The 16,669-nt window shown below is 36.9% G+C and overlaps 2 protein-coding genes across 3 annotated transcripts in view; both read left to right on the top strand.

Moving 5' to 3' along the window:
- Positions 1-16,669, top strand: part of LOC149543389 (uncharacterized) — a 240,212-nt gene that overhangs the window by 161,427 nt on the left and 62,116 nt on the right. The window contains exon 5 of one of the 2 annotated variants that reach the window (XR_016355631.1): positions 6,711-6,845. Coding sequence is in view for 1 of the 2 variants with exons in the window: in XM_089798187.1 (XP_089654313.1) it covers positions 6,711-6,874 (164 nt within the window). In the remaining variant the exon portion in view is untranslated. Of the gene's footprint in view, positions 1-6,710; positions 6,875-16,669 lie in introns of both variants that reach the window. The other variant, XM_089798187.1, reaches the window with a different exon arrangement.
- On the top strand, positions 4,864-5,556 carry LOC149543390 (uncharacterized). Its single transcript, XM_089798186.1, has 2 exons — positions 4,864-5,053; positions 5,159-5,556. Exons 1-2 carry the CDS (start codon positions 4,868-4,870, stop codon positions 5,483-5,485), a joined length of 513 nt encoding a protein of 170 aa, XP_089654312.1. The 5' UTR covers positions 4,864-4,867; the 3' UTR covers positions 5,486-5,556.

Below are 16,669 nucleotides of genomic sequence, written 5' to 3'. Positions count from 1 at the left end.
TTGTAGGGATATGTGCATTGATATATGATGCTTAATGCAATGTGGATTGGAATGCAATAATGTGACAATGATAGCACGATGTGGATTATGCATGATAATTATGCATTTACATCTACTTGGATGTATCTATGAATGGTGTGGGTGTCATGAATATATGTATGTGATGACACATTATGGATGGATGCATTTATGTGGATGGCAACGTATATATTATGAGTGGATGACAATGGATATGATTTGTGATGCATATCATGATGGCGATCACATGATGATGGTTGCAAAACCAATCATCAAGCCATCAGTCCATCTTGCAGCTCACTAGCATTGATGGTATAGACAAGTGATTATCTGGAGCTCACTTGTTCATATCATGAGGGCTAAGTGTCCCCATGGTGGATGGATGCCTTCTTGAACGGGAGAGATGATGTGCCAAGGCCTCATGATCTCCCAAGAATGCCACTCTAGAAAGATCATATCTGGCTCAAACAATCCAGAGTTGCACTGTAGTAGGGTCTCAAATTTTCTTTTGAGGTGTGCGTGAGATCAAAATCCTGCGAATCATCAATAACATTTCTCAGTTTACTAAATGTGAATGAGATGAGCCTTTAGGTCCAGTGTCGAACTTGGTCACTATGATACCATGTGTTACAAACAACCTTCTAACATAATTAAAAATAGAATAAAACTTTTAATAACAGACAGGGAAACTGAAAGGCAACCACCTTTTATTTTCTAGGAGCTTGAAATGAACTATACATTAAAAAAGTAATATAGCTACTAACTACTTTTCACATGAAGCTGAAAACTAACTTCCTCAATTACTTCCTAATAAAATTAGAACCTGTACATGTTCTTTTTCAGTGGTCCTTTCTGGAAATATGTCCATCATGGGCAAACGAGTATCATTAGGAGTTTTTAGCACCCAACTGTGAACCTTTCAGTCGTGTTTGTCACTTGCACAACTTCTAGTGGAAGTAGCCTAACCCTTCTTAGGATTACACAAGCACGGTTTCCATTTTCTTGCCATCTGAGGTTTGGTGTAGAACCCATAAGCATCATAACTAGTCATCCTAAGACATCCTTGTCTAGTAGGTGATCTTCCTAGCCAGATGTTGCACCACTATTCCTAATGACTGACATATAGTACTTGTAGCAATAGTATCACATTGGCCAAGGTTTTAAAAGTACAACATATAACCTGTGTAGCAAGTGTCACCACCGAACTCGTTATATGGACCTCCTGGTCCGATGCACTGGATATCTCTATCTTGATGGCATTAACTTTCACTAGTGTTGATAGTTACAGGTCTGCATACTACCCATCTTAGGGCTGCATTTTGACTGGATTATTACCTAACAAGTCTAATGAGGTACAAAAAGGTTCTATCATCAAGTTCCACGGATCCTTGTTCATACTCAAATCCCGGTTGACTACCTTAAGAGTAATTTAAAGATCAAAGTGTCCCAATATGGGCAGATCATAAACGAACTCAGATTATTATGATTCTGACTTCACTGGTTCTTTCAGAACAGAGACATGGACACAACCTCATCATACATTCATTTCATTAAAGTTCTCATATAATTAAGAAAAGATTACTGTTGGTATGCAAGTATTATATGAGCAGACACATTATGCTATGCACGAGGAAATACACAAGAAGCCATCCAGACTAACTATTAGCATGTACATACAATCTACACTAAGAAGGAGATCCAACATCGTGTAGATGATCAATATTGTGGTACAGAGGAATTTTCCCTATTACAAAGAACTAAAGATGTGTAAGTTATATAAATTTCAGTGTAACACGGGGACGCGTCCCCCCCCAAAATCTGGGCCGTCTCGGAGACGGGGACGTCCCCGGGACGGGGGGACGGCGTCTCGGCGTTTCGGGCGGCGCCACTCAAAGCGCCACCGCCGCCGGAGACGGCGAGACGTCTCCGAGACGGGGAGACGTCTCCGAGACGGGTGCGGGGGGACGCCTAGACGTCTCCCGCGGCAAGCAAAAACGACACATAAAAAAACAACGCATTTTTAAAATGTTTTAATGTTTTTTATTTATTGTATTGGATTGTGGGGCCCATCCATTCCTCCTCCTTTGTTTAAAACCCTTCTATTCTTCATTTTGATTCACATTTGCATTTCTCATTGTTTGCAACAGCAAGAAGAAGAGTGAAGAGCTGAGATAAGGGTTTGTGCAAGAGTGAAGAGAGTGTTTGCAAGTGAAAAAGGAGAGCTTAGGAGCAAGAAGAAGAAGAGGAGGGTGGTTCTAGGTTCTTGTTCACCGAATCTTGTTGAAGTTTTTAAAGCAAAAGGTAGGGTTTCTAACTTTCTAACGAATTTGTATGATTTTGAAATGCATGTTTATGAATGTTATTGTTTTTGTTTGTTTAGACGACCTCTGTTGTCATTGAACTCTTTGAAATATCTATTTTCGATTGTTTAAACTGATGACTTCTACTCTGTTCGAACTATATTAGAAGACCAGAAAAAAAAAAAAAAAAATTTTTTTAACTTTTTTTGTTAATTCTTACATACTGAAATCGGCTCAGAAAAGCCCAAATCCTACGGAACCGTTGGAAGTCAAATTTCATTTTATACTCTTTTTTTTTTTTTTTTTTTTTTTAAATTTTCCTTTTTTTTTTTTTTTTAATAAATTTTTTTCAATATAGTTCTAAGAGAGTGGAAGTCGTCGGTTATGTTTATCATTTATAAATTATAAATTTCAATAATTTAGCTTTATTAATTTTTGTTTTTTCATTTTGTGAAATGCAGTGTCACAATGAATACTCATAGTGATGATGAGATGGAATTTCATTCAAATAGTGGCAGTGAATCAGAATATGAGCCTGAGCCTGAGGTTGGGGTTGAGGATGATGATAACACTGTTGAGAGGGGTGACCATGAGAGTGACATTGCGATTTCGGTTGGGCCAAATCAGCAAGGGGCCCAAACTAGTTCCACTTCCATGGGTACTGGTTTTATACTATCTGGTACTCCATCTACTGATTGCCCCTCCCCAGCTTTGGCACAGTGGGCTAGGGGTAAGTTTGATCCAAAATCTCCTTTAAAACAATTTGCCACTAGAATAACAAGCGGACAAGGAACAGGTGGCACAAGAAAGTGGAGATGCAATATTTGTGGTGAAGATTGGTATGGTAGCATCACTAGAGTGAATGCACATTTCCTCTTTTGGACAGGTAAAGGTGTCCAACCATGTAAGTTTTTGGGTGAATCCACAAACTTGAAGATTAGAATTGAATTCAACAAGCTTTGGGGAGTTCCAGAGGACTTGGGCCTTCCAGTGCCTACTACTTTGGCTGGTAGGCAACAGATTCAGACTATACAGGAGGTGCATGAGCAACAAATACAGGGGCAACAACACCGACACATGTCTTCTTCTAGACCACAGCATAGAGCTTCATCTACTTCATTGCCAGGGGCAGCCTCCGTACCTTCCTCTACTTATAGCTCTATAGGTGTAGCAGCAGCTGAGACGAGCAAGGGGAAACGCAGGGCACAGTCTAGTGACAACAACCCTATAGCAGAATTGTTTGCAGCCCAAACGAGAGAGAAGTTAGATGCATACATTGGGAGAATGTTATTTGCCAATGGCGTTCCACTTCACATTGCTCGGTCTCCTTATTTTAAGGAGGCATTTCAGAAAGTAGCGAAGGCGGGATTACCATCATATGTGCCACCAGGTGAGCACAAATTGAGGACTAAAATCTTGGATGATGAGTATGCCAAGATTGGTGAGTCCATGGAGACCATGAGGGCTGTTTGGGAGGAATCGGGGTGTAGCGTTGTCATGGATGGGTGGACGGACATTAGACACCGTCCACTCATCAATGTCATAGTCACATGTACAGAGGGCCCATTCTTTCTTAGGGCGGTTGATTGTTCGGGGCATCGAAAAGATGCTGATTTTCAGTTTCAGATTCTTCGGGAAGCCATTGAGGAGATTGGGCCACAAAATGTGGTCCAAGTAGTGACAGATGCAGCTCATGTGTGCAGAGCTGCAGGGAGGCTTATTGAGGCCACATATCGGCATATTTGGTGGACTCCTTGTTGTGTGCATGCTATGAACAATGCTCTAAAGGACATGGGGAAGATTAGTTGGATAAAGGGAGTGGTGAGTGATGCTAGAGATGTGCAGATGTATATCTGCAACCACCACACCTCACATGCACTATTTAGGAGCTTCGCCAACAAGGAGTTCTTGAAGCCAGTTGAGACACGATATGCATCCTATTTCATTCTCTTGGAGAGAATGCTTGATTTGCAGGAGCCACTGCAACTAATGGTTATGACAAATGAATGGAATAGGTGGGATGGTTCCAGGTCAGAGCAGGGGATAAGGGTGAAGGATATAGTTAAGAGTGATGTATTTTGGAGCGATGCAAAATACATTGTTTCTATTATTAGGCCAGTCTTTGAGGTGATCAGGTATGGAGATGGGGATGCACCCACACTTGGAGAGGTGTATGAGTGCATTGATTCTATGCTTGGGCAGATGAGGGTAGTTGTGCGAGAGAAGGACCCCACATTAGCCTTCTACAATGATCACATTCGGCCTATTATTCAGCGTAGATGGGACAAACTTAACACACCCTTACACATGGCTGCATATGCATTGAATCCGAGGTGGTACATGACTAGGCCTGGTAGAGTTACACCACTTCACGATGATGAGGTGATTTATATTATTATTATTATATAACACTTTAAGACTTAGATTCTTATCATTTTATGAATTAAAATCATTCACATTACTAGTATCTTGATTCTTCTATTTGCTAATAATTTGTACTTTTTAAATTTTTTCAGGTGAAGGAAGGGTTCTTCAAGTGCATAGACAGGATGTATGACCCTGAGACAGCAGCTAAGGTTCGCATTGAGTGGACCAAATTTGCTACTCTTAGGGGTTACAAACAAGCGGCAAAGGCGGATATCAAGACTATGGCACAAGAGGATCCCATTTTGTGGTGGTCAGCTTATGGACCGAAATCTACAACCACCACACTAGCTATTCGTTTGCTGTCCCAGGTACTTAGTTCCTCAACTTTTAACTTTTCATTGTTTATTGTTCAATGATCATTGTTCAACATCTAATTCCCGAGTCTTACATTAGCCAATTATTTTTCATCTCAGGTTTCTAGTTCCTCAGCTTCTGAGAGGAATTGGTCTACATATAGCTTCATCCACTCTCTTAAGAGGAATAGACTTACCTCTCAAAGAGCAGAGAAGCTAGTGGCTGTACACAGTGTGTTGCGTATCAATGACCGCACCACAAGTGTGTACAAGGAAAGCCCAGCATCACGATGGGATGTAGAGCCTGAGGAGCCATCGCAGATTGATGAGGAGGATGCTTTAGATCCAACCACAGGGCTAGTTGGTGTTCCCTTTTCAGCTCTTGATCTTGGAGAGACTGATAGTTCCAGTGGTGATGAGTTTCAACCTCCAGGGGATGATCATTGATCATTGATCATTGATTTGGCATTTTGATTTGGATGGACTCTTGGAGACTTGTAGTTTTTGTTTGCCTTATATACTTATTTTGATATCATGGTTCATGGTACATGATACTTAATTGTAATCATCTTTATGTCAGGAATCATGACTCATATGATCATTGATTACTATTAGATAGTGGAATCTAGATACTCATACTATTGATCTGAAGACTGATATATAGACTAATATTTATTATTTCGAATATTTTCTGATGTTCAATGTTCAATGTTCATTGTTTGTTTGTTATAACTTATTTGATCATGAATCATGACGTTCTAGTTGAAAACTTCAGTGCAATGTTCAATGTTTTTTACATCTATGTATCTTATATTGTATAATTGTAGTACATCTTTTCATAACTAGCATTTTAAGTATCATATGTATAGTACATACACCCCTGCTCCCTTCGCCACCCCCCCGTCCCCCGCCGCCGTCCCCCCGCCGTCCCCTCGCCGTCCCCAAATCAAGGACCCTCTGTCCCCCCGTCTCGGAAACTTGTCCCCCCGTCCCCCCGTCCCCCCGTCTCCTAGGGCGGTGTAACTATGATAAATTTGGACAATGCTACTAACAAATGCAATCAGATCTATCATTCAATTTATTTTCCATGAATGCAGTTCATAACACATTCATGAATCAAACAGTGCACAACTGTTCTCTTTTTCAAGAGTATATATAAAGTAAGGAATGCAAAACAACCTAAGGAAAAGTGCAGTGCATTGAGGTGATCTTATAGCAAGATTTCATGGTCATCCTTCAACAATGCATTGGGGAATCAATGGGGCTTGCTACCCCCCTGCCTAAAGGTCTAGAAATGCAGCAGTTCAGTAATTTCACTATAATCAAGTTCTTGCTTTGTGGATTTGACTAACCACAATGCAGTTCCTCAATGAATTCTACTATAGATATTCCTTTTATACTTTGTATTATATTTTCTGTACTACAACTCTTCTCAACATGTCTGGAACTAAATAAAATGTGCATTGCAGTAGAAATCAGTGGAAGTTCTTTGATTGTAATACATTTCAATAATTTCAGTCCACATGGATCTCAATATGAGCTATGTAGTGTTGTTCATTATTAGCAATGAGATTCAAGAATATTCATTAGTTTTAATTATTTTTATTTTAACTTCAAGTTACTTAGCAGTTCTATCGCTTTTTAGGAAGCATGCTATGTTTGTTGTCTGCAGGCTTGTAAGGACTTTCATGCTTGCAAGTGGCCATCAACGTTATCAACTTCCAGTCTTTCTCTGTCTAGATACTTCAATGAACTGAACTATAAGCATTTTGATACAATTCAGGAGATAAAGGAAACAAGTTCCCAAGTGATTACCTTCTCTCATTTTCTTCCTAGGTAATTTATTATTTGTAAAAGGTATCTTTGAAAGGAATCATGTTTCATGAATTCTCAGCTGCTCTAAATTGTGATTATGGAAATTCTCTTATTTTGGTTTTGGATTTCGTTCCTTTTTCCTGGTCTTCCATTGTAGTGCTCTTCATTGTACATGTCATATAGATTTTTTGTTTTATTCATGTAAATGTTTCTAGTTTCTATCAGTGACTTGTTTTTCTAACCTAATAGATATATAAATATGGATTAGATATTCAATAGGACACCATTGTTGGAGTAATTCATATGGGCTCAAGCATTTGGCTTAAGGTATGGACAATGTTAAATTCAACTTGCTATTTGTAAATAAATTATTTTGATGGACATAATCATTGTGCATTGTCCTCTCGTATAGGTATATTGTTGTCTAGAAAGCAGGTAGCATCTATTGGAGGTTGCTTTCAAATAGATCTGTTCTATGCTACCATTCATATGCATGGGGTAAATGTCAACTTACGCAGAGAACAAGAGACAATGGAGAATTTGGAGGATGGGTACAAAATCACCAATAATAGAAATTTATTTGATGCTGTTATTGACAATTTCTTTGGTTTTTGTGATAAACAAGAAAATAAGATGGTTGATCTCACCACCTTATGCATGGCAAAAAATGTGAATGATTCATGAACCATGTTTTATTGATGGTGCTTGTTGAAAGGATGGTTTAGGTGCAGGGATTTTCTTAGTTTCACCAAGTGGTGTATTGGTTAGTTTTTCACTTATTGAATTTCTATTATTGGTGATTTTGTACCTATCCTCCACATTCTCCATTATCTGTTGTTCTTTGTATGCCTAATATATTTCTTCCTTGGCTGCTTAAATGTTCTTTACTTATTGCACTATTAGCTCTTAAACTCCCTCAGTTCTTAAGGACCTAATATCATTCCTATGAGAAATGTTCAGCTCTAGATATGCATGGGGTAAATGTCAACTTACACAAAGAACGAGAGATAATGGAGAATGTGCAGGATAGGTACAAAATCACCAATAATAGAAATTTATTTGATGCTGTTATTGACAATTTCTTTGGTTTTTGCGATAAACAAGAGAATAAGAAGGTTGATCTCACCACCTTATGGATGACAAAAAATGTGAATGATTCATGGACCATGTTTTATTGATGGTGCTTGTTGAAAGGATGGTTTAGGTGCAGAGGTTTTCTTAGTTCCACCAAGTGGTGTATTGGTCAATTTTTCACTTAATGAAGCTAACATTTCAAGGCACAAACAATATTGCTGAGTATGAAACTTTATTTCCAGAGCTGAATACTTCTCAGAGGCATGATGTTAGGTCCTTAAAAATTAAGGGAGATTACGAGCTGATAGTGTAACAATTAAAGAACATTGAAGCAGCCAAGGAAGAAATATATTAGGCATACAAAGATGCTGTTTGGGATAGCTTGGAGCTGTTTGAGCATTTGCCATCGAATGGGTGGATAGGTCAAGAAAAGTAGAGATTGATGCTCTAGCAGCTGCAGCATATAAATATGATTTGGAAGTTTTTTTCTACCTCATATCATTGCAATATGGAGACTCTCACAAGGCCAACTATTCTATATAATATTTGCTGTTGGCAAGAATTTGTCATAGCCAAAAAATATATAGTTTCCTCAACTGTATGTATCACTTTAATAATTACAAAGAATAGTTTAGAAGTGTATGTAAGGACCTAATATCATGCCTATGAGAAATGTTCAGCTTTAGCAATAAAGTTTCATAGTCAGCAATATTGTTTGTGCCTTGAAATGTTAGCTTCATTAAGTGAAAATTTGAGGAAACCTATGGCTGAAGTTGAGAATGAAAAAGAAACATTGTTTAGTAAGAGATAGTGGAATGAAACCAACGCTCCTTTTAAAAGGCTTGTTGCATAAGAAAATATGTTTGATTGTCGACGTTATTACAAGAACATGAGCAAGTCAGTTTTAAAAAATGATGTTGAAGGTGTAAACGTGGGAGCACATGCAAATCCCTAAATGATTTATATGTGGAAGAGATTGGAGCTGTCAGAAAAAAAATTGTTAATAGCATTGTTGAGAAAGTTGAGAAAGTGTTTTGTATTGACTTATGACGAGCTCAAAACTTAGAGGGAAAATCTGCTTAAACATACTATTACCCTCCAGCCAAATGCAAAGCCTTTTAGACATAAGCAAAGATCCACAAATACAAAAGGAACTAATGAAGTTGAAAGAGGGAGATATCATCAAACCTATTAGGCATTTTGAATGAGTTTCTAACCTAGTCTTACTGAGAAAAAAGAATGGGAGATCGTACTACCTGCAGATTTTAGAAATGTAATGTCTCCTTTTTGGGACATTAGGAAACCTAAAATCAAACTCATGAAATATTAAATTGGCTAATGTGAGCTTAATATAGATTTATAAAAAGGTCAATTTAATATTATAAAGTGGATTAATAAGAGACAAAATGGCAAAAAGACATGGAGGGCAGGGGAAGCCAAAGAGATATAGCATTGGACATTAAAAGGAGCAGAGCTGGTTTCATTTGGGCTATGCTTGGATATTGGTTTTGGTTTCAGATTTCTTCTCTTGAGGAATTGGAAGCCCAACTTAAACCAACTCAAGGACGGAAACTCTCTAATCGGAAGACAGTGGATGAAAACCCATTGTTTGGGGAGACATCATATCACGTTTAACTTGTGTTTAAACTTTGTTAATGTTATAATTCTGTCTGATAAATTATATTTTATATATATGAGATATATAATATATGACAATGTTATATATGGAATAATTAACTTATATATATATATATATATATATATATATATATATATATATATATATATATATATATATATATATATATATATATATATATTGAGAGTATATTAATTGTGTTATAACTATAACTAATGTAAGTTAATATATTAAAGAGACATGTCTCTTCAAGAGGCTTGCCTCTTTATATCATATATATATTCATTGGAATAGTAACTTGGAAAACACATCAAATATCCACAAGTGCTATTACAAGTTATAGATCCTATTTCACTAACATGGTATCAGAGCCAGGTTCCGATCCTGGGACTTGTGATTTTGCTATCTTCTACCCACGTGACCTTTGAGATGGTATTTTTTGTGTCGTTTTAAAAAAAATAAAAATAAAATTGCTGAACAGTGAAGTCATTAATGTCAAAATGGCAGTAATAGTCAGATGCAGATATTTGTCTAAAATATTTGTAATTTCACAGTGAAGAGGATGCTCGTGATATTCACAGGGATGCTTCATTCATATGCATCAGAACAGTGAATTGATAGATGATGATATACATTCTCTTGTAGTTCATATTGATAATCGCAGATACCTAGTTGACAGTGATAATTCTTCATGTTTCAAAGCTAGAGGATTATCTGAACCAAGCTGCCAAGATTGAAGAAAGGTATACGTCTATGTTGAGTTGGATGACATGGTGTCTATATGTTTATTTATTAATGATAAACATTGCCCATAAGTATTGTTGAGCAGCATCCTACCAAGTAGACACACAGTAGGGAATTTTATCGTTATTTTGGACGTTCTCAGTATAAGGATTTTATCAGGCAAGCATACACACAGGAGGTGAATGAAAAACAAAATAAAATGTTGTATATGACTGACAAGCAACAGAGTATCTGCTGAGCACAACAGAACATTTTCATCTCTGCTTATCAACTAGCTTGATTACACTAGTTTTGATTGCTGGAGCATTACTCTTGAAGAAATTAATTACTTCCCCAGTGTTCTTGTTAGACCAACCTTACCCGAAGCACACCATTTACTCCCCTTCATATTGAAAATAGCGCTGCATTAAACTCATACATTAGTAGAATAGGTGGTGAAAAGGAAAATATGAGTAATCATTTTGGGTTTCGAATGAGACCAGGCACCCAACATCCACAAAGGATGGAACAAATAGCAACACCTATGCTCTCAAATCAAGCAACTTGGCCATTAATGAAGCATGCAACTTTAGTCAAATAATGTGACTATCCATAAGCAACTCTGTGCTTTGTCAAGCCAGGTGAAAGAAGTTCATTGTTAAAGCCTGAGAATTTTACAAATAGAAAACCATGTGTCAGCCATCATTCACTCGCTTTGAACTTTTGAAACCAGTGGTAATCCCTAGCTGTGTTCTATTACCGAAGGAAGTAGCAGAAAATTCTATTTGAATCTTAATTCGACTGCTTGATAGAAGAACAATCACTCGTCAAATCATGGTTGCTAGATGAAGCAGTGAAATGTGGTCTTGTGGAATCCAAAGTTCCTTGCAAATGTTATCCAAGATCGTTTCGAAATGGAACGCCCAGAACAAAATCATCTTCGCAATGACTTTATGAATGCATCAAAGCTTAATGTAATCATTTTAATTTTCTGCATACAATCCATGTGCATAAGATTTCACATTGATGTGGATCAATTATTCTCATTTCAATGCATGGAACAAGAGGAATAGCCAGAGCACATAACAGATGTCTTGAAACAAGATTTTAAAACATCAACATGAACAATTCAATTAAGGTCCAAACATGAACAATACAATTGATTAGTTTGTTCCTTGGAAGATGTAATAAGAAATTATGAGACTATCATACATGTACACCCACCTTCAGGAATACCGATCAATGATTCAATGAATGTCGTGATGAGAGAAGTGCCATAAGATCTTTCATTTCTAAGGCATCCAGAGTGTTATGGTGGACTTAGGAAGAAACCCTTGTGAAATATCGTGACAATGTAGGAGGTTCCAAGTTTGAGATGTATTTCAAATCTGACTATGCTTATGCTATAAAAGTATGTTATATGTGAATCACCTAATGTTACATTTTGGAGGACAAAGTTCAAAAGTTCCTCTCATTTATCAGAAGTTGTGAGAGATTAGTGTTCAATCCATATTAATGATGTGAAATGGCTTCTATAGAAGGAGGGCTGCTTTTTATTACAAGAATTTAAATCAAGTTGATTTGTCACAAATTGATGTAATGTAAAATCATTTGACGATGTAAGAGTGAGAATTTTACATTGTAGGGGGAATATAAACCAATGTTCCATTCTCATTGTTTGACAAATGATTATATATGGAGGCATTTTCTGACTTGATGGATATGGACCTTCATGTGCAGATAAGTATTTCTCATCTTTCAGTATTACACTTACCTATTTTTTTTAGTCTCTCTCTTATTTGCACTTCTATATGTGATATAAAGAGTCATTTTCCTAAATCTTTTCCTTTGTCTCTGAGGATGTCCTTGCAAGAAAGAAGATAGGAACATTGTACAAACTCAATCTTATGATAGCAGCTCCAAAGAAGCTGTGATTCATTAATCATCTGATGTTTATGTTGAATAATGTGAGTTTCTTGAAGCAAATATCCTTGTTGATTGAAATTATGAGAGGGAGTCTGATAGATCATTAGAGGCAACCTTGGAGAAAGAGAGGGAGCAGAAAATAAAATTGCTTAAATCAAACTTTTGATGATATTGGTTCAGAAGGAGTAGACCTTGTTGATGGATTCAACACTAGTCAGAAACTATAATAGCTAAAAGACTATGATTCATGGGATAAAGTCTCATGTATGTAGGCTGGAAGGCTTTATGCTATCAGGATAACCATTGAACTAAGGAAGCATGACATGACTTGCTACCAAGAGGTTAGAAGGATGATAATAGATTCAGAGGAAGTCTGATACTTCATCAGAAAGAACCTTGTGCTAAAAGGTCAGAAAAGTTGATATCAAACTAAGAGGGAGAAATCTTATTCTCTGATATGTTTTTATGGTGAATGTTGTGACAACACCACATGACAGTATTCGTGGAGACTTCATGCGAACTTTTGATGTCATACATGTATGAGCCTGTCCCTTGTGTACATCATGAAGAAGTGACAACTTCTAAATGATTATCACTTGTATTAGGTGAAGTTGTTGTAAAGTGACATCCTTACAATAACTTGTAGCATGATTCAATTTTGCGAAATTGTTTCATGTAAAGGCTTTATCTTATAAATCAACAACTAGGCAGTTGATATCATTAATTTGATTATCTACAAGTTGCTTGTATAGATATATTTTCGGTACTTGGTGTATATCTTGCCTTGATATTCTGATAGGCCAGTATCACATTGAGTACTTGGTGGATATTATTTAGTTGATGTTCTAATAGGCCATTACTTAGAGTATTTGGTGAATATCATTTGATTGATATTCTGATAGGCCAGTGCTCATGTTACCAAATATGATATCAAATAGTAATTGGTAAATATAATATGTTGATATTCTGATAGGCCAATACTTACATGATATCATATTCTAGAAATCTTTTGATCAAAGATTTCCTATATATATTATTTTTGAAATATTACCTATAGTGTAATATCTATGTGTTTTATCCTTCTTCATTAAGAGGGAGTGTTAATGTTATAATCCTATCGGATAAATTGTATTTTATATATATGAGATATATAATATATGACAATGTTATATATGGAATAATTAACTTATATTAAGAGTGATATATATATATATATATATATATATATTGAGAGTATATTAATTGTGTTATAACTATAACTAATGTAAGTTAATATATTAAAGAGACATGTCTCTTCAAGAGGCATGCCTCTTTATATCATATATATATTCATTGGAATAGTAACTTGGAAAACACATCAAATATCCACAAGTGCTATTACAAGTTACAGATCCTATTTCACTAATAAACTTTATTTCTATTCTCCAATCTGGCTGTCTTTTTTGTATTTACGGTTGGAGTTGGTGTTAGAAATAGAGGTTTGGTTAGCACTTGGATGTAATATTTATGTGTTTTATTGATTATAGGTTTTGTCTTTGATGACAACATATGTTTATGTGATCAATGATAGATAGAGTCCTACTAAGAAAAACAATGGGAGATCGTACTACCTGCAGATTTTAGAAATGTAATGTCCCATTTTTTGGGAATTAGGAAACCTAAAATCAAATTCATGAAATATTAAATTGGCTAATGTGAGCTTAATATAGATTTATAAAAAGATTAATTTAACATTATAAAGTGGGTTAATAAGAGACAAAATGGCAAAAAGACATGGAGGGTAGGGGAAGCCAAAGAGTCATGGCATTGGACATTAAAAGGAGGGGAGCTGGTTTTATTTGGGCTATGCTTGGATATTGGTTTTGGTTTCAGATTTCTTCTCTTGAGGAATTGGAAGCCCAACTTAAACCAACTCGAGGACGAAAGCTCTCTAGTCGGAAGACAGTGGACGAGAGCCCATTGTCTAGGGAGACGTCATATCACATTTAACTTGTGTTTAAACTTTATTTCTATTCTACAATCTAACTGTCTTTTATGTATTTATGGTTGGAGTTGGTGTTAGAAATAGAGGTTTGGTCAGCACTTGGATGTACTGTTTATGTGTTTTATTGATGATAGGTTTTGTCATTGATGACAACATATGTTTATGTGATCAATGATAGATAGAGATTCTATATATTACAAGGTATTTGTTGGCATGACGAAGTTGGCATATAACATGTTAAGCTTTGTGAGCTTATTTTGGTGTAGAAGGATGAGTATAGATATGATATTTGTGTTCGTTGGATTTTATATAGAGGTCAGGATGAGTTACAATTCATTTGGTGAAGACTGGTAACAGACCAATATGCAGAGAATAATGTCAGTAATAGATGGTAGCATATTTGTTATATCTCATCAGCGAGGTTGAATTAATGTCAACGAGCTTGGATTGTGGGAGAAGACTTGATCGTGAACCTATGATCATGATGTAATGTTCTGAAGCCGATCTCTATCTGTAGGTGATTTCTGTCCAGAGGTGTCTTTTGTCCGAAGGTGCTTTGATACCACTGTGATGTTCCCGACCTTGAAAGATTGAAAATATGTTAACCGAGAGATTGACAGTATGTTATCCTTAGAGACTAGGGTGACCCGAGAGACTGAGAGTATGTGTGGAAGTTGTTCATATGTTGGAACTAGTGTCCCTACATAGCAAGGAGCAATGCCATATAGTGTGATGCAATGTTTGTACTGTGGCAGGTAATAGTCACATGACATGCAACTTGGTCCATACGGTGTTATAGTATGGCATACGGTATGGATATGGAAGAGTGTCAGATGATATTGGGTAAGTCTGTATGGATGTGGGTGTAGGCAGTGTAGGATGTATGGTGTAATCAAGAGGAAGCTAGACGTTATGCAATTCGTGTGCGAAGTGATCTTCTTGCCAACAAGTTCGCCAAATCTGACTTACACATAGACCAGCAATGACTTGAATGTCCAAAACCAGTATAACTCCAAATTAACACAAACAAGATGAATGCAAAATAATATTGATTAGATTCACCAATTAAACTAAGAAATAAATATAGTTGTAGACAAAGATGGTGCTCTGATTTGCCAGACTTGAGCAAAGTAATAAATAAACGGAATAGGTTGAGGGTTGAATACCACCAAAACCAAAACAACCAAGTAGGGAATGTCTTCCACTTCCAAAATGGAAAACAATATTGAACTCCAATAGGAATTTGTAGTAAAAAGAAATAATACAAATCATATACTAACAACTTCCTACATGCCACCCATAATCACCCCTTCGGAGAAAACTGTCGAGGGTTTAGAAAGAATGCCGACACAGCAAACACCTACAGATAATTAATAAAAATTGGGCCCCTTTATTAATTAAATCAATTAATTAAATAAGTCCTTGTGATCTTGTTTAGTTTTTAGGAGCATTTAATTAATTAACCTATTAAAGATATTTTATTAAAAATTAGGGACATTACAAATCCTTGCCGCTCAAAGATTGCTTGCCCTCAAGCAATTTTCTATCTAATCCACACCATCAGCTCTCAAATCCCAAATCAAACACGTAAGTAGAGCACGTGAGTTGAAATCAAACCTCTGTTGCCGTACACAGTCATCCAACTTCTGTTGTGCCATTCTGATATAAACATTGTCGTACCCTTTAGTACGATGCCAATGATGCCAATCAATGAAATCCTTTACATCATCATGTTCAAAAATCTCTTTGGGTATGGTGATAGGCACAAACTTAGCCATTGATATGACCATGTCTACTATTATATTACTGACTGCAAATGCCCTTTGGATAAACCTTGTAGAATATTCCCAATGGACAAAACCTCGGCGGACAAAGCCTCAACGAAGAGTATCTCAGTGAAGAGAACCTCGGTCGTGAGTAGCTTGTCAAAAGGAGCCTCGACTGTGAGTACCTCGTTGAACAGAATCTCGATGGAGAGACTTGACGGCGATATGTAGTTCATACAATAGGTAGGTTATACGGTCAAACAACCAATGTGCCTCAAATAAGGGAGCTTCGGTAGAGAGTATGTTAGCAAAGGGGGCCTCGGTTGTGAGTACCTCAATGATAGGAGCCTCGACGCAGGGTGCCTTGATGAAAGGAGCCTCAATGAAGAGTACCTCAATGAAGGGAATCTCAATAGAGAGTAACTTGGTGAAGGGAACCTTGGCCATGAGTCCCCAGTGAAGGGAGCCTCAACACAAAGAGCCTTGATGGAGAGTACCTCGATGGTAGACGAGACCTTGGATGCAAGAAAAATTTCAGCTGTGGATAGAACCTCGATTGAAGCCTTGATGATAGAGAAAGCCTCGACAATGAACGCCTTAGTGATGTACACGGCTACGGACGTAGCCACTACAACAGATATAGACAATGATGGACACACAAAGGTGACGAAGATAGCCACAACGATGACGGGCCCAACTACGAC

This window comes from Cupressus sempervirens, chromosome 8 (assembly GCF_028749045.1).
Source record: "Cupressus sempervirens isolate cs-2001-9-10 chromosome 8, ASM2874904v1, whole genome shotgun sequence".
Lineage (NCBI taxonomy): Eukaryota > Viridiplantae > Streptophyta > Pinopsida > Cupressales > Cupressaceae > Cupressus > Cupressus sempervirens.
This window is presented reverse-complemented; position numbering and strand designations above follow the sequence as displayed.

Coding starts and splice junctions, on each gene's coding strand:
- LOC149543390 (XM_089798186.1), top strand. CDS start 4,868: ATGTATGACCCTGAGACAGCAGCTAAGGTTCGCATTGAGTGGACCAAA. Junction 5,054..5,158: donor CTATTCGTTTGCTGTCCCAG/GTACTTAGTTCC, acceptor TTTTCATCTCAG/GTTTCTAGTTCCTCAGCTTC.